General features: G+C 52.6%; 3 protein-coding genes across 3 annotated transcripts; 1 reads left to right on the plus strand and 2 right to left on the minus strand.

The window, feature by feature from the left end:
- Positions 1–37: 37 nt before the first annotated feature.
- On the minus strand, positions 38–4,647 carry TMEM35A (transmembrane protein 35A). The gene is made up of 2 exons (XM_063170384.1): positions 4,358–4,647; positions 38–1,573 (listed from the first exon to the last, which is right to left on the minus strand). The coding sequence occupies exons 1-2, from the start codon at positions 4,475–4,477 to the stop codon at positions 1,187–1,189; spliced, it is 507 nt and encodes a 168-aa protein (XP_063026454.1). The 5' UTR covers positions 4,478–4,647; the 3' UTR covers positions 38–1,186.
- Positions 4,648–6,269: 1,622 nt separating this feature from the next.
- On the minus strand, positions 6,270–12,331 carry TRMT2B (tRNA methyltransferase 2 homolog B). The gene is made up of 12 exons (XM_063170385.1): positions 12,171–12,331; positions 11,406–11,460; positions 10,832–10,951; positions 10,313–10,412; positions 10,096–10,166; positions 9,494–9,640; positions 9,278–9,372; positions 8,551–8,765; positions 8,349–8,450; positions 8,054–8,173; positions 7,072–7,171; positions 6,270–6,527 (listed from the first exon to the last, which is right to left on the minus strand). Exons 1-12 carry the CDS (start codon positions 12,326–12,328, stop codon positions 6,401–6,403), a joined length of 1,410 nt encoding a protein of 469 aa, XP_063026455.1. The 5' UTR covers positions 12,329–12,331; the 3' UTR covers positions 6,270–6,400.
- A 3,151-nt stretch (positions 12,332–15,482) lies between these two features.
- On the plus strand, positions 15,483–16,803 carry LOC134425923 (40-kDa huntingtin-associated protein-like). The gene has a single exon (XM_063170946.1). The coding sequence runs from the start codon at positions 15,483–15,485 to the stop codon at positions 16,548–16,550; it is 1,068 nt and encodes a 355-aa protein (XP_063027016.1). The 3' UTR covers positions 16,551–16,803.
- Positions 16,804–17,606: the final 803 nt, after the last annotated feature.

Consider the following 17,606-nt stretch of genomic DNA (forward strand, 5'->3'; position numbering starts at 1 on the left):
GACACATCTCTCAAATAAATTTGTTTCTGTAAAGACATTTTTCTCCAAATTTCAAAAAGTTTATTTTTGTGACTAAATTAAAAAAAAAAAAAAAAAAAGAAAGAAAGAAAAAAAAAACTGAGAACAGACAAACATTAAGAAAACCAGACAAATTACAGAGGTAACACATGCTCCGTATGACACTCTAAGATTTCAGATACAACACAGGGATTCAGGCTCTGTAACAGGACTTATCCCAGCTCACTGAGGCTGTATGTGGGATGAGCAGTGAGGTACTGCAATTGTTCAGACCCACATCTATCAGAAATAAACAGCAATTCTATAAAGTCACAGTAGCTGTGGGGGCGGGGGGGAAAGGAACTTGCAAGGAACTGGGGAGCACAATGCTACTTGCCAACATCAGAGAGATACTTTGGAGTTCTTTGGGCAGTTCTCCTCCCCATCCCATCTTCTCTGCCAAGAAGGGTAAAGAGATGCCACTGCCTTGTGTGAAGCAGGCAAAAAAACCCCTACTGTTATCAGGCCATTGTCCCAGTTTTGGAGCCTCTGCACAGAAATCAAAGAAGATGTAAACAGAGCATCCCATGTTTTCTCTGGATAAGCATTCCATAGAAAGGACTGGGCACAGAGGCAGCAAAGCCCAAGGAACCCCTCTCTCCAACACAGCAAACAGCACTTTTTTGGTAACAGGGTCCCTTTTACCCCTTAACCATGGAAAGGGAAGTGCAGATGTGTGTGTGGGGCAGCACAGGGACACTGCTCATGGCCTGCCCACCCTCTGCTCCGGGCAGCAGCAGCACCAGGCCAGCTCTGCTGCTGCTCAGGACCATGTGCCCACTGCAGCAGTGCCAGGGTGGCCTGAGTGCCTGCCCAGATGAGGGGTCTCAGGATGGTTTGCAGCTCCTGCTGAGGCCAGCACTGCTCCAGCCGGGTTGCTGACTGCCTTCAAGCTGTCCCTGTGGAAGCTAAGCTTGTGTTTTTCTACATTACAGGGCAGCAGCAAAAGCAAGACTACAGTGTAGACATACCTTGTATCTCTCAGACCCCAAGCGCAACTTTATTTAGACAGACAGACAAAAAAAAAAAAAAAAAAAAAAAAAAGCAAGTAGGTAAATAAAAACCAAATTTTCTGGGTGAGTTTGGAGAGAGCTGCCTCGAGGGTCCGTGTTTCCTCACATGCACTCAGCTAGGATACCTTCACTTTGCCTTTCTCGGGAGCTGCTTCATGGATGAGTGGCTGCTCATCGCCGTTCACCGACAGCATCCTCTTGTCGGGCGGCAGCTCCTCGGGCTGCCGGGCGATCAGCAGGCGGCAGGTGAGCAGGATCCCAAACACCAGGGCGTGGGCATAGCGCTTCAGGGGGTCCCCCACCAGCTGGTGGAAGAAGAGCACGGCCAGCACCAGGAGCAGGAGCAGGAAGTTGGCCACGTCCTTGGGGCGACCGGGCACCAGTGTCATGACAATGCCGCACGCCACTTCCAGGGCGCCGATGCTCTTGCGGAGCAGGATGGAGCTGACTCCCATCTTCTTGAGCATGGGCAGGGCCCGCACGTAGCTTTTGTATGCTCGTTTCTGGAACCAAGCAGCCAAGGACATCGTGTGAGAAAGGGAAGGCAAAGGTGACTTCCATTGAAACAGATTGATGTGCAACACGATCTAAAAATTATTTCAATTGTCACAGACCCCTCTGGCACAATACCCAATCTGTAAAGCTTCTGTTTGGGGGTGTATTAAACCATCAATCTGCAATTCCACCTCTCTGAGCTGTTGTCTCTTCACTGGAAAACAGTTCTGCAATCTCTCATCCATCTTTGGAACTACAACCAGGCCAGGTGTACCTTACCCCAAAATCTGAGGTTCTGATTGCTGGAATTAGTAGTGCAGAACCCTGTTATTAAAACAAACCTCTTTCTAAGAGTACCTTGTGCTTTAAAATTGACTAATACACCAAATCCCTCCAAAGCCAAAGCACAACAAGTAAATACAAGTCTCTTTCTACTCCAAAGCAATTTAAAATATTCCAAAGCAACTTACAGTAGATATGGGCAGTGCAGGCTTAGGGTGGGACTAAACATCAAAGCTGAGATTCACCAGTCCTATCCTGTCCTTACATACCTTTATGAACCTTTCTTTCCTCAGGTGAAAGCAAGCTGACATTTGACATTTTTGTTATGCTGGATTTAGAAGCAGTGTAAACTGCATGTCTCAGCCTGCTTACACAGCTGCCTTATTCTTTTGGGTAGAAAACCAACTTTTGTCCTTACACATGTCTAGGTTCTTGCATTTGAACATGAGGTGCTGGGGGCCTCACTGTTTCGTTTGTTTTTTGTTTTTCTCTTTTTGTTTTGCAATCAAGTATTTCCTTTATAAATATATATTTTAATAAGGCTCCTATATTCAGTGTGATACACTGAAATTATTTCCACTTATACTTGAGAATAATATCCCTGAAGACATTCTTGCTATTGTGTTTTCAGTGTGAGGGAAATGGAAGCCAAATCTCAGTTACAGGATTGTTCAGCTCTCACAGGCACTGATCAGACTGTGGATTTACTTCCATACAATTTTGGAAACCTACATTACAGTCATACAGAACTTTCCCACGTCTCCATAGATTTTGATGCTTCCTTCTGAGAGGAACTGATACTTCACAGGTGGTTAAAAAATATCCAGCATTGTCATTTTTGCTACAAAATAACTAAAGATCTTGTGACACATTTACTCCAAGTGTTTGTATTGTAAGGATGTATTTTAAACCATCAGTGACTAAAACATCAGAACAGAGTATTTTTAAACAGTTGTGAAAAATACAACATTTTTAAGAAATGCACTATAAGCATGTCCTAGAGTACTCTGGTATTTTAGGTATTTTAATAGGCAAGCTAATGTGTTTTCTGCCAAATGAAAAACTACAAGTTTGGTGGTCAGAGGTTCTCTGTTTGCTGGGGGCAAAAAGCCATCGTTATGGATTAGCAAGGTCAGGTTTTCCCTGTCTGCATGACCTGACAGACCACCACAGCATGCAGCCCAACAAATGCAGGAGAGCCTAATGAGCCATGAATATGTAACATGAATATGGACTATGAAGAATAATGGTACTGCCTAATGTCTGCTTTATAAAACCAGAGATCATCCCTACCTGTAGGCCTGACTCTTGATAAAGTAGAAGGAGACACAGAAGTGAAATATTTTACAGAGCAAGCATTTTGCAAGGCTCCTAAAGTCTCTGTGCTTTTTTTTTTTTTTTTTTTTTTTTTTTTTTTTTTTTTTTCTGTAGCAGAAGCTTAAGAGCTTTGTTTTCTAGGGGTTGTACCTCATGTGTCTCTTGCCCATGAATTACTTCTTGGGGATTTTCCTCTGTGAGATCCCTGTGCTGGGCTGCAGACTAAGCACTGCAATTCAGACGTTATTTGAGAGCTAAGGAAAAGCAGCTGGGCAGGTGGAGCAAAGGGAGAGAACAGAATGTGCTGGAAACTTCCAGCAGTATTTTTTTTAAGGGCACAAAAATTATAGTAATCTTTTCAACCACCACAATGAATAACTGGGAAAGGGGGTGGGGGGGAGAAGGATAATAAATAAACACAGATGAGGAAGCAAAATGTGGCAGCCAATCCCTCACCTGCCTGCAGCTCACAGAGCTCTGCAGCAGGGCTGGCCCTGAGCAGAGAGGAGCATAAACCAGTTCACCAGGTGAGAAATGCACAAGTGACTTCTCTGTCCTCTCCTCACCCCTTTCCTCTTAGGCAAGAGGGGGAGAAGCTCATTTCCCAGGCCAAAGAGAATAATAAGAAGACTATTAATAATACCTCCCTCTGCCAGCTAAGAATCTCAAGCTTTTCACAATCATTAATTAATCCCTGCACAAGTCTGATGAGGTAGGGACAGCCAGTGTCATTATCCTTGCTTTAAAGCATGGAATTTTGAGGATGAACATCTGCCGGAGCAGGCATCTGCTTTTCCCACCCCCATCCAGTGGATAGGTTTCCCCTCGGGGATCAGCTGTCCCTGCTGCACGTCTGGCACTCCTGCAGGCCTTGTTTTTCCAGCCCCTTGTGTCCCCATCTCCTGCAGGCCGTGTGTGCTGTGCCACCCCATCCCCGCCTCTCCTCCCCATCCTTTTCCACCGGAGGTTTCTCCGTGGATGGGCTCAGCCGGAGCCAGGCGAGGGCTGCCAGGATACCCTGGGCACTGCCTTTTATTGGCTTCCCTCCATGTCGATCAAGCAATGAGTCAGATCAGCTTCTTCCCCCTCCTGGCCTCGCTCGGGGTCCCAGGGCAGTCACCCCCTGCGTCCCCCCACTCCTGCTGCAAGGCGGGAGAGCCCCACAGCAGCTCCCTGCGTGCTGCCCGACTTACCATCTCATTGTAGGCATCCCTGCTGAGCCGGGGCGTCAGCTTGATCGTCCCCATAAAGACGAAGAAGAGCCCCAGGGCCACCGAGAGGGCGACGATGGTGATGGTCCTGGGAGATGCCATGGAGCCGCAGGGATCCGCTCCTAGCGAGGCCTTGTGGCTCCGGCTGGCAGCCCGGGTGGGAGGGAGTCCGTCACCATTGAAGGCTGTAGGAATAAAGCTGCAGAGGCAGGAGGATGACAGCGGGAGGGGATTCAGCCTCCTCCACTCGGCAACCCCTGGGTCCTAAAGCCCTGCAGCCAGCGACAGGCGGCTCCAGCGCCGGAGCGCAAGGGGAACTCATCCATCCTCTTGTTTCCTTGCGTGCTCCACAAATCGCCCACAGAAAGCCGAAACTGAGGCAATTCTGGGGATGTGGGATGGCAGCCAAAGGCAGAGCACAGTCATTCCTTAGCGGGAAAACGAGGACATGTTAGCAGAGGGCACAGGAGTAACGTGCTTTGAAGGAGAAGTGGGCTGGGGTCTCTTGTACAGAGAGAACATTCTGTTTCAGATATTAAAACTACATAGCAAACAACATATTGCTTCATATATTTGCACCAGGAAAGAAAAAGAAATGTTTTGTCCCTGTGGCTCTCCTGGAACCTGATGCTCAAAAAGGAAGATGAGGCCACGTGTGTCACCTTGATAAAACCTATCCTGTATGATCAGCTATCCACAGGCTGGTGGAAAGGTTTTCTGATCCTCTGGTACTTTTTGATTTAAAGTTATTGTCTCCCCTGCAATTATGCAACAAATTTCCTTTTGACCAAAACCTAGTGGAAATATATTCAGATCTCATAGTGAGAAACCAAGGTATAATTGCACAAAACAGAACTGCTGAAATATTGCATCCTTTGTATAGAATGAAAGCAAGAGGCTGCAACAGTGTGTAAAAACCTACACTCATGGGATAGTACAAAAGTGACACTTCCTCTGCCTGTCAGGAATCTCATGATCACTCCCTTTATGGTGCAGTAATTCTTAAATCCTAAACACATGTATTTTGACCCCCATGGCTTGAGAAATGGTTGCTGTTATTATTCAAAGCTGAGGTCTGGAATTAAAAGTCTGAAAAATACAGGCAACTCTCCCAGTTTCCTTGGGAGTTTTTCAGCCTTGACTCCAAACATTCTGGGACTCACACAACACGATGGAACTCTGCTCACTCAGACTCCCCTCCCCATTACAGCAGCTCCATCTCTGGAAGAGCTGGAGAAATAAAACATTGTAAGCAGGACAGGACACATACAAAACAGAAGAAAAATTTTAATTAGCTATAGCAGAACATCCTGAAAAGGAAAAACATTGCAGCTGACATTTTCTCAGGGCACTTCATATTTAGGCATCAGGAATCATTAGTGGAGAAGGGGGAGGCAGATGTGAAAAGAGAGACACTGAAATCTGTTCTCTTTATTTTGTTTTATAGAAAATCTCATTGTCCAAGCTGGTGCCTCCTCTAGGCAGGGATCCCAACAAGGGAATCCCTAAGTTTTCATACTCTTCCAACCTAAATGTCCCACAACAGCTCTGACCAGTGGAAAATTAGAGTCTGGTGTCTTCTCATTGCTCATTGGTTTGTGCAGAGTCTGTGGTTGAGAAGCCAGGGCCGTGTCCTTTGTTAGGCACAAGGTCAGCGCCCATTCACGGCTCCTTGCCTGGGGCTCCAGTGATTTCCCACTATCCAGGGCACAACTTGCAGCTCGATCACCGAGCTACAGATTCCTCACCGCAGGGAAGGGTCTTTTCCAGGCTTCTTTAACCAGCAGCCCAAGGTTTGCAGGGGAAGGAAGGGTGATGAAATGCTACAGGGAACCTTTTCACCCCAGAAATCCAAGTAGTTTTTTACAGAACAGTATTGCTAGGCAACCCAAACTAAGAGAAAAAACAAAATTATTTATTTTTATACAACTTCACAGAAAATAAATTAAAATCCTAACTACACTGGCTCTTCAGGACAGGAGGATGTTGCTCCCCAAGCTCTCAGAGCTCATTCCTGCCTCCTTGTCAGCGGGTGAACAGCAGCACCAGCTCACAATGAACAGTGTGAGGAAACATGTCAAAAGGAATAGCCATCACAGGGGCAAATGGCTCCCCTGCCAGCTTCTTCCGTGGGTCAGGTGGGCAGCACAGCCTGTGGAAAGCAAAGAGCATCCTTTAGACCAGCAGCAGAAGCCTTCCCACCACTGGTATCACAATGCAAGGGGACCCACAAAGGAGGCATCATGTGTTTGACAAACATTCCTCAAAACCTGCAGCTGACACTGGCAGAGGTGTGGAACCATCAATACTGAATCCCCAACCAGCTCTGAAGACCTCAGGGACAAGCTGAATAGTCAGTGGCAAGTCAGACACAATTTTCAGTTTTGCACTGCCCTTATGGCTGCCTGCAGAGAGATTTATCACCTGGGTGTACCCCAGCTAAGGGCTGAGCAGATAAAGTTACATGATTAACCCCTAAACAGGTGACAAATCCTTTTGGTTTCACTTTCTTGATGAAGGGCCAACCTTCCTGCAGTGAACCCCATGGACCAGAGTCTGCATCTCACATCCAGATGTGCTTTTTTTTCCCAGAGGGGTGCACAGTGTGCCATGTTTGAATTATTTTCTATTCCTCACTGATGCCTTGTTTGGACTTAACAGGGTCTGTCACTGAGAGAGAGGAGGAGAGTGCTCACTCGAGGAAGTTCCTCATGGCTTCCCCCTCTGGCTTGCAGGAGATGTAGAGCAGCCTGCGGATGGCGCTGCAGTTCCGGATGGCTCGAACGACCCTGTAGTCTGCAAACACAAACAGCCTGCTTTCCCTCCACCCCCGGAGCTCTGCAGCAGGAATGACTGCACAGCACCACAGAACTGTCAAAAATACAGATGCTTATTCTGCCATGTTCTGTCTCAGATGAAGTCTCTCAGGAGGCCACGGGTGTGACCCACACTGCTGACAGCTTAGCCAGGTTGGCAGGCAGGGCAGAGCAATGGGAGAAGTCCCTCTGCTTCCCATGAAAGAAAAAGTGTTAATTAAGCAAAGGCATATAAACCCTTCCACACACACTTGTGAGAGTGCATCTGGGCACCAGGACAGTGTGTGACTTCCCAGTACACACTCCAGGGGAGACCACTGAGACAGACTGAGGGCTGGGTTGTTCAGCCTGGGGAAAAGAAGGTAAGCAAGGATACATTTACTACCTTCAGGAACCTCATGGGGCACTACAGATAACTGAGAATCTTCTCAAAGGGGCATGAGAAGCAATAGATGTATGGCAGCAAGGGAAAACCCTGATTAAATATATTAAGGAAAATATTTTCAGGGGAGGGGATACACCCTTGGAGAAATTCAACCCTCAGCTAGACTTTACATCCCTATGCAACCTCATCCAACTCTGAAGTTGGCCTTGCTATAGTTGGGAGATTACACCACAAACCTCCAGAGGTCCCTTCTCTCTTAAATAATTGTGTGAGCCTGTGAAAGATGGAAAAAGGATTAGAGCTAAAGAGAAAGCATGAAGGCACTGAAAACAGCAGACTTAGAGAATTTAGCTGCTGTCAGTAACAAGAAACAAGAGACTAAACAAGGGAAGGGTTTGGAGCCAGTATAACAGGTCCCACAGAACTTGTTCAAAGCTCTCTGTTTACAAGATGAAAACAAATAGCATTTTCTCTCACGTAGGCCAGCCCGAGAAGGGTTCACCACAGCAACAAGCGGTCGGGCATCCTCCCACGATGCCAGGAGCTGTGGTAACACAGCCTCTGCCTTTCCACTGTGAAACTCACAGTTTGAGATCCCTGTGAAACAAAAAAGCAACCACATGAACTGAGTCTCACCAAGAGCTGGGTATAACATGATATTCACACACTCTTTGCTGTGTGAAAGTAACTGGTTAGGGTCCCTCTGCTCAATTCTACTCTAGTTTTTCAGCATTTAGTTTGAAACTTTTTGCCACAGCGAGTTTGAACTCACCATTGAATGCTGCATTCCACTCAGCATCCTCTACTGCCTTCTCCACCACCTCGACACCAATAACCTTGGACACTCGGTGAGCCAGAGAGAGACCAATTGTGCCTGGAAACAGGGGAAACAAAAATTCCCCATACACTCATGCTGAAGAAACAGGTGAGCATCAGCTGTGGAATGCAAAGCTCTGGGGAGCCCAGGAGCCCACCTGTTCCACAGCAGATGTCAAGGAGCACAGTGTCCCCAGCAGCCTGGCAGAGCTCCCCCACTGCCTGGTACAGAAGCTCTGCCCCAGCCGTGTTGACCTGGAAGAAGGCGTCCGGGGAGATGCGGAACCTGAGGCCGAGCAGCTCCTCGGAGATGTGCGCTGCCCCGTGCAGGAGCTGGTACGGGGACTGCTCGTGGGAGCAGCGTGTCATGGTGCTGCCAGGGCACACAAAGAAAATCTGTGAGAGGGCAGCAGAGGGGAGCTGCTTTCCATTCCTATGGGCAGCAGAGGATGGTTCTTCCCCTCATCAACTTATATTTCATGTGAGCCTTTCAACGAGATTAAAGTATTTGGATTCTTTGTAAGGGATCTGTGACTTGCACAGATTCATTAAAAGGATCAAAATTACTTAGCAGAAGGCAGCATTCCTCTGGTCTATTCCCCAGTTTTGCTGCTAATGTGATTTACTGTTTTGGGATAATCACTGGAAGTTTTTTCTTTAAGTTTCCCAGACTCATAATTCCCATAAGGCAGAGCCATTGTGTGTTCAAGAAAGTCTGGAAAAATAAAAGATGGGGTCATCTTAAAGTCACATCTTCAAGAAAGATGCAAACATCTGTCATTCTCTTCCAGCACTCCCTGAACTGGTGCAATTTGAATTGGGCCAGAAAGGGTAGAAGAAGGAGGTGGCTTTGTTTCCACTCATTCCCCCTGTCGAGGCACTTACCTCTCTTGGAAATAAAGTGAAGTCAAGGCACAGACTGCTCCAGGCCCACTTGTGAAGAACTCCTTCAGCAACGCTTTCTGAGCAGCCAGCGCCTCCTGTCAAGAGTGAGAAAAGAAAAGCTCTTTGGGTACTCTGATTAGAGCCCTCTCCCCAGCACCACAGCCAGCAGGCTCAGCTCAGCCAGATGTGCCTCCTGCCCTGTCCCAAGGTGCTCACCTGGCCCAGCTGCTGGGGGTGGAAGGTGATGATGGCCATGGTGTGGCCACAGCGGCTGGTACGGACCACGAGCTCTCTCCAGTGCCCACCTTCATGGAACAGGATGCAGGGGTCCAGGGGGGAGTGACAGATGAACTCCTCATAGCACTGAGGGGAGGGGAAATGGCACCTTTAGTACCACGAAGACAAGTGCCCTGCTCTTAGCCCCCCAGACAGGCAGCCCTTCCACCACTGTGGTCTGCTTTTTCTGTTTGATATCAATGCACTGGCTGAATGCTCCTTCCAGGCTCTTGAAAGACAACACATTTTAATAATTTCAATTTGCAATTCTTATGTATTTTAATAGACTGGCAGGAATTCATTGTCACTTGGACAATGTGACAATTAACTTCATTACTCAGGATGCTTTATGGGCTGCAATATTGATATATGAGTTTTTATAAATGTATTTATCCATCAACTAGAATCAGGCATGAAAATTTCAGAACATGAAAATGGACTTGAAAACACAGCATCATAACAATTACAGTGTTCTCCCAAGTAAGAGCTATTGGAACCTCTCTATTCCACAGTGAAGGGACAGACATGACTTGTTTATTTACCTGGGCTACTTGTTTATGTTTTGAGGGTATGTTCTCCACATGGTTGGCTTTCACACAGACAATATTCTTTTCTGTAGAGAGATGGACAGGAATTTAATTGCTCTGGTTCAGGGCACGTAAACCATTATAGCATCTGACATGATAAACTGTGGAGAGTCCTTTCCCCATTTCCACAGCCTTCCAGCAGTTTTCTCTGAGTTTCTTGTCCTGCACTGACCTCTGCCAGTTCCCACATACAACCCCACAGTTTTGGGGTTCCCATCTGGTCCTCGGTTCACAGAGAAAGTTGATTTGTTTCGGTAGCCATTAATGATGGGCTGAGAGAGAAAAGAAGGAAAAGCAAAGCCTTGGATTAAAAGAAAAAGCAATGGAGGAAAGCCAAACCCCAGCCTGGTCATTCTGTTGCCAGCATGTGAAGGTGTATGTGAATGGGCAAAACACAGAAACAGAGCTTGGGCACCAGAACCCCAGCACTGCCCCTTGGGCACAAGAAGAGGCTCTCTGTGACAATGGTGACAGGTTTAACAGAGAGGCCTTAGGCACAAAAAAGGGTTCCTAAGCACTGGGCTTATTTCACGCTCGGGCAGTCACAAGCTGCAAAGCACAAGTTAGCAAGGACTGACTCAGGACTGACACATTCTCTGCGGGCAAATTATGCCCCTCAGGAGACTCTTGAGCTGGTGAGGCAGAGACTGTTCATGGCTCAGAGGGAAGAGCATTCCCATGGGACACTCACCGAAGGGACTACAGGCTGCAGAGGACAGCAGAGCCCACCAGGTTTCTGTGCATCGATGCCCAGCTCCTCAAGACGAGATGCCAGTGTCTGCAAAGTCTTCCTCTGGCTTTCATACTTCACCTGCAGAGGAGTTCTAAGGCAGAAACACTCTCACAGGACCACACGATGGTGGGCAGCTCTTCATCACCCACCTCTGAGGAGTCCAACAAGAGGAAAAACTGCAAGTGAAAATATAGCCCCAGAGGAACTCTGCCCTTTTCATAACCACAGCTGCTTGGAGAAACAGGAAGAGTGAAAAATCCTGTGCCTATGATCCCCAAATGCTGGCCTGAAACACTTTGTCTGACCTGAAGCCCAGAGCAGTCCCATAGAGGACAGGATCACCGTGCAAATGCCCATCCTCTGTACTGCCAGGAACCTCCCAGTTCCATCCTTCACAACAACAGGATTAAAGCAGCAGTAAATGGAGTCTGAACAGTTTGCAGCATTAAGTTGCGAAGGAATACTGCTCAAGGGGATAGGAGGGACAACTTGGGCAACACAACAGAGAAAAGTCTGTGTAAACACATCTTACCTGGAGCTGCTCTTGGTAGGGAAGTCTCCACAGTGGTGTCACTGCATTTGCTAACCTGGAAAGCACAAGGCAGTGCCCTCATTCCTGCTGCATAACATCCCTGTCAGCTGCTTCATGGGCAGGCCTGTTCTGGTGTGGGCTCTGCACCAAGCAGTGAACACCCAGGGTACCACAGTGGAATGCACAGTTTGTGTGCAGCAGGAGGGAATTTCAAACTGCCCAATCTCACTGACCCGGCCACCCATACAGAAGTGGTTTAGAGATAAACCTCAGAACTTGCCACTATTCATATCCAAAGCAGAACAAGCAAGAACAAAACACATCTAAACTGGTTAAAAAACCCCCAAACATATATATCCTAAAAAGACCCCCAAAACAGAGGTGAGACTGGTATGATTCACACACTCATAACTGACTCTCTGAGCCCATGGGGAACACCACCTCACAGCTGGATAAATTGCAGCTATTGCTTACCTACGATTTTTGGAGCTGCTTCCAAAGCACCCAGTGCCAACTACTCTGAGATCCAGGACTGCAAATCAAATGGACTATCACTTTTTGCTTGCCAGTTTGGCAACTTATCCGCTCCTTTCCTCTCAGAACTTTTCATTTTTCTTCTCCACTATCCCCTACTCCAGGCAAACGAGCTGAGCCCTGGCTCTTCTATTCCTACCGAGTGGAAATAAACCCTGTAACCCACCACATTCGCAGCTGCAGGTGCTCGCTGCTTTGAAAGAAGGCTTGGTCATTTTGGAAAAGCCGTACCTCTCCTCCCAGGAAGGCTCTGGCGGGCTGCAGCTCACCCTGGCCTTTTCCTTCCGTGCCCACGGTGTCGCTGTGGTTGTTGTCACCGGGCAGCGCAGGGCGAGCGGCGGCGGGCGGAGGCGGCAGCGCGGCGGCCTCAGAACGGAGCACAGAGCCATGGCGGGGGCGAGAGGCTGCGGGGGAGCCGGGCCCGCTCCGGGCAGCACAGGAACCCGCTCCGGGCAGCACAGGGACCCGCTCCGGGCTGCACAGGGATCCGCTCCGGGCAGCACAGGGACCCGCTCCGGGCTGCACAGGGATCCGCTCCGGGCTGCACAGGGCCCCGCTCCGGGCAGCACAGGAACCCGCTCCGGGCAGCACAGGAACCCGCTCCGGGCAGCACAGGAACCCGCTCCGGGCAGCACAGGGACCCGCTCCGGGCTGCACAGGGATCCGCTCCGGGCTGCACAGGGCCCCGCTCCGGGCAGCACAGGAACCCGCTCCGGGTAGCACAGGGCCCCGCTCCGGGCAGCACAGGGCCCCGCTCCGGGCAGTGACAGGGATCCGCTCCGGGCTGCACAGGGATCCGCTCCGGGCAGCACAGGGATCCGCTCCGGGCAGCACAGGAACCCGCTCCGGGCAGCACAGGGACCCGCTCCGGGCTGCACAGGGATCCGCTCCGGGTAGCACAGGGACCCGCTCCGGGCTGCACAGGGCCCCGCTCCGGGCAGCACAGGGATCCGCTCCGGGCTGCACAGGGATCCGCTCCGGGCAGCACAGGGACCCGCTCCGGGCAGCACAGGAACCCGCTCCGGGCAGCACAGGGCCCCGCTCCGGGCAGCACAGGGCCCCGCTCCGGGCTGCACAGGGACCCGCTCCGGGCTGCACAGGGATCCGCTCCGGGCAGCACAGGAACCCGCTCAGGGCAGCACAGGGATCCGCTCCGGGCAGCACAGGAACCCGCTCCGGGCTGCACAGGGACCCGCTCCGGGCTGCACAGGAACCCGCTCCGGGCAGCACAGGGATCCGCTCCGGGCTGCACAGGGATCCGCTCCGGGCAGCACAGGAACCCGCTCCGGGCAGCACAGGGCCCCGCTCCGGGCAGCACAGGAACCCGCTCCGGGCAGTGACAGGAACCCGCTCCGGGCAGGATCCGCTCCGGGCAGCACAGGGCCCCGCTCCGGGCAGCACAGGAACCCGCTCCGGGCAGCACAGGAACCCGCTCCGGGCAGCACAGGGACCCGCTCCGGGCAGTGACAGGGCCCCGCTCCGGGCAGCACAGGGCCCCGCTCCGGGTAGCACAGGGATCCGCTCCGGGCAGTGACAGGGACCCGCTCCGGGTAGCACAGGGATCCGCTCCGGGTAGCACAGGGACCCGCTCCGGGCAGTGACAGGGACCCGCTCCGGGTAGCACAGGGATCCGCTCCGGGTAGCACAGGGACCCGCTCCGGGCAGTGACAGGGCCCCGCTCCGGGCAGCACAGGGACCCGCTCCGGGCAGGATCCGCTCCGGGCAGTGACAGGAACCCGCTCCGGGCAGGATCCGCTCCGGGTAGCACAGGAACCCGCTCCGGGTAGCACAGGGCCCCGCTCCGGGCAGCACAGGGATCCGCTCCGGGTAGCACAGGGCCCCGCTCCGGGCAGCACAGGGATCCGCTCCGGGCAGCACAGGGCCCCGCTCCGGGCAGTGACAGGAACCCGCTCCGGGCAGCACAGGGCCCCGCTCCGGCCGCGGCACCGGCGGAAGGGGCGCGGTGAGAGCCCCGGGCCCGGCCCCGCTCTCCCCGCCCGACGCTGGGAGGGAGGGCTGAGCTTTCAGCCCTGGCCTGGTCGGACGCGGGTAGCGAAGTGTCACGGCAGCTGCGTGGCCATTGTGAAAAACGCCAATTGTTTTTAGAATTTTAAAAGTTTAATGGTAAAAAAATGGATATAAAAATAGTAATACAATTAGAGTAATAAAAATTTGAACAATTGGGGTTAGGACAGTACGAGACAATAAAAACAAAGAGACAGTCCGGGTCCCTCTTTCTGGGCAAAATAAACCCAAGAAAGGGCCCACGTTAACAGAGGATTAACCCTTAAAAGCAATAGCCTGCTGCATATTCATACATCTCATACATGATGCATAACTTCCATTCAAACAAAGGATTCTGTCTGGTCAGTGTCAACTTCTTCCTCTTAATCCTGATGTCTTCAGGGCTGAGCGAGGCAGGAAGAAGTTCGTTTCTTCTGATAATGGAGTAATAAATTCTCTTTCTCTGAAAGATTTAGGTGTCCTTTGGCTGCTATCTCGGTGTGAGTACCTTATTCCACTCTTTGAATAAAGTATCCTACATAGCATAGTTTCTATTTTAACATTATGTTATAACCTAAAGCTATATTTAACACACTACTTAAGAAAATTAATACAGCATAACTTTCTAACATAATACATATTAATATTTGGGAAAAGCCAATCATAAAATACGTATTTTTCACAGCCCTGCTGAGCTGGCCCGGGACAGACTGAAGGCTGAGTGCCACCTGCCATCGAGCCTGTCCGATGGGATACCCACGACTGCGGTGTGGCTGCCGTGTCACTGCAGTTGGGTACATGTGGTTTATATGGACAGGAGTGCGAGAACGGCCTCTCAGCCAGCCCCGGCCGTGCCTCCAGCAGCTGCTCAGGGAACAGCGGGGACCAGGCAAGCACAAATGGTCCCATGCCCACTTAATCTCTCCATCACGAAATATTGTCAGCTGGAGATTTTCCAAGTCAGGCATGGCTTATTTGTTTAGGGACCCCAAGAGTTCTCTTGTCCAAGTGTTTACCTGTCACCCTTTGATGTCACCTAAAATTCCTGCCGCCACAGGTTCTTTGGCCAAGGGGCTCACCCACCCATTGCTACCATTTGGATGAATTGTTCTTCTGTGAACCTGGCTGCTGCGGTTTCCCCCGAGAGCTGCAGAGCCTGGCCCTCTCCCTGCCCGGTCCCGGTCCCCCTTCCCATCCCATCCCGTCCCATTCCGGTGGGGCCGGAGCAGGACCGCGGGTCCTCCACTCCGCAAGGGGGCGCAACAGGGTTCGGGCCCGCTGCACGCCTGGGGCGCTGCTCGCCGCGCCTGGCCACGCCCCATGGGCGGGGCCTGTGCCCGCATAGCCGCGCCCACCGTGGGTGGTGTCAGCTGGGAGCTCTGTCCGCAGGAGCCGCGCCCTCGCCACGCCCCCTGTCCACGAGCCGCCGGCGCGGGCGCTGATTGGTCGGCGGCGCGGGGCGGTGCGGGCGCTGATTGGCCGGCGGCGCGCGGCGGAGCGCGGCCGGGCGCGGCGCGTCAGTTCCGCGCTGGGCCCGCGATGCTGTCGGCGGGCGGCGGCTCCGGCCCCGGCGGGGCGGGCGGCTCCGGGCCGGGGCTCGGCGGCGACGGCGATTTTCTGTCGCGGTACCGCCTGGTGTCGGCCAAGCTGCGGCGGCGGTTCCTGCGGAAGCCGAACGTGGCGGAGGCGGCGGAGCAGTTCGCGGCGCTGGCGCGGGAGCTGCGCGCCCAGGAGAGCCTGCCCTACGCCGCCTGGTGCCAGCTGGCCGTGGCGCGCTGCGCCCAGAGCCTGTTCCACGGCCCCGCCGAGGCGGCCGCGCTGGCCGAGGCCGCGCGTCTCTTCCTGCGCCAGGAGCGGGACCTGCGGCAGCGCCTGGGCTTGCGCGGCGGCTTCGGCGAGCACGTGGCGGCGGCGCAGAGCTGCGGGGCCTTCGCCGCCCGCCTGCACCTGGAGCGGGGGCAGCCCGCGCTGGCGGCCGGGCCGTGCCTGGAGCTGGCGGCGGCGCTCCGCGACACGGGACAGCCCGCCCGCGCCGCCGCGCCCCTGCAGCGGGCGGCGGAGCTCCTGACGGCGGCGCGGCTGCCGCTGCAGGCCCTGCGCTGCCTGGCCGAGCGCGCCTCCTGCCTGCTGCTGGCCCGCGACTACGCCGGGGCGCTGGCCGCGCTGACGCGGGCGCAGGCGCTGGCCGGGGCCGGGCTGGGCGGTGCGGCCGGGGCCGGGGCCGCGCCCGGCGGAGCCTTCCTGGACGTGCTGGCGCGCTGCGAGGTGTCGCGGGTGCTGCTGCTGCTCCTGCTGCAGCCGCCGCCCGCCAAGCTGCTGCCCGAGCACGCCCGCACGCTGGAGCAGTACTGCTGGGAGGCGCCCGACGGCGGAGCGGGCACCGGGAGCGGCTCCGGGAGCGGCGGGGGGCTGCCGCCGGCCGCCAGCTACCTGCCGGCAGAGCTGTTCCTGCTGCTGCAGTCGGCGGTGCTGGCGTGCCAGGAGAAGGACGCGGAGGCGCTGAAGGCGCTGCAGGCCGAGCTGTGGCCGCTGCTGAGCGCCGAGCAGAACCATCTGCTGCACCTGGTGCTGCAGGAGATGCTGAGCCCCGCCGGACAGGGGCTCTGAGCTGGGACAGGTCGGACTGGTCGCTTCAGCCGGTGCCAGCACAGACTCTATTCCGTTATTTATTTTTAATACGAGTTGAAGTAATGGTTGGTGAGAGAATGCGTTCATCTATCTACACGTCTGCCTTCTGTCATAGTAAACTGCTCACTGTATGTACTGAAAGTTGTCGTGCTTGGAAAAAGTGTAAGCCTAAAGCAGAAAGGCCATTTCAGGGCAGAAGGAAGCTGTTCATTAAAAGACTGTCTGCAATTTGCATGTGTTGGAGGATTTGGGTATCTGAATCAAATGTCATTAGAGGTGCTTTTTCTAAAAAATCAAACAAAAATCCTCCGTATAAAAATAGGTTTTCATTTTTCCCCTTCCTGAAAACAACTGACACTGCAGCCAGCACAAGGCCCTGAGTTTTGTGGTGGATGAAAGGAGTTGGTCACTGACCTGCAAGTGGTTCCTAGGGTGGTGGTGGCTTGACTCCAGTCTCCGTGGCAGCTGTTAACCCAGGGAACTGAGCCTGCACGGTGGCAAATCCACTTCATCTGAGGGAATTTGGGAAGGGAATTAATGGTGGAGGTGGTGAAGTTACACGAGTTCTTGGAATGTGGGCTATTTGTTCAATTCGTTTTTGCTGTTATCCGTCTGCTCTCGGGCACTTCTGTCTCTTGCTTTCTGCTTCTTGGGACCTTTAGGTAAGGGCAGCTAGTGAGGAAAAAAACCCTTTAGAGGGGAAAAGACCCTGCTGTATTTGGTTCCTTCAGCTGTTGGGTACAGGCCTTGCTAAATTCCATCAGTGCTAATACACAGCCTCAGGCAGGGCAGGCTCTATCCTGGAGGCTGGAGATGCCCCGGGGTGAGCGTGTTGGGGGGATAAAGAGCAGTTCCAGGGTACCCAGCTAGTGGTGAGAGAAACAAACGCTCTCAGCCAGCACTTCCAGAGACCCTGCAGAGGCTGAGGCTTTTGGAAAGAGGGCAATCCCGTTTGTACACCTGGGAGAGAAGCCAGAGGTTAGAGGTAATTGTGTTAAACAGTGGCATTACATCTGATTTTAATATTTGGGTCTG

This window comes from Melospiza melodia, chromosome 16 (genome assembly GCF_035770615.1).
Source record: "Melospiza melodia melodia isolate bMelMel2 chromosome 16, bMelMel2.pri, whole genome shotgun sequence".
NCBI classification, from domain to species: domain Eukaryota; kingdom Metazoa; phylum Chordata; class Aves; order Passeriformes; family Passerellidae; genus Melospiza; species Melospiza melodia.

What these genes read in the sequence shown, in the direction of transcription:
- TMEM35A (XM_063170384.1), bottom strand. Translation starts at nt 4,477, where the DNA reads ATGGCATCTCCCAGGACCATCACCATCGTCGCCCTCTCGGTGGCCCTG. An exon ending in GGGATGCCTACAATGAGATG is followed by an intron (nt 1,574 to 4,357) that starts GTAAGTCGGGCA and finishes GCTTGGTTCCAG; the next exon opens with AAACGAGCATACAAAAGCTA.
- TRMT2B (XM_063170385.1), bottom strand. Translation starts at nt 12,328, where the DNA reads ATGGCTCTGTGCTCCGTTCTGAGGCCGCCGCGCTGCCGCCTCCGCCCG. An exon ending in CCCTTCTCGGGCTGGCCTAC is followed by an intron (nt 7,172 to 8,053) that starts GTGAGAGAAAAT and finishes TTGTGTTTGCAG; the next exon opens with ACTACAGGGTCGTTCGAGCC. An exon ending in GCCATGAGGAACTTCCTCGA is followed by an intron (nt 6,528 to 7,071) that starts GTGAGCACTCTC and finishes TGCTTTCCACAG; the next exon opens with GCTGTGCTGCCCACCTGACC.
- LOC134425923 (XM_063170946.1), top strand. Translation starts at nt 15,483, where the DNA reads ATGCTGTCGGCGGGCGGCGGCTCCGGCCCCGGCGGGGCGGGCGGCTCC.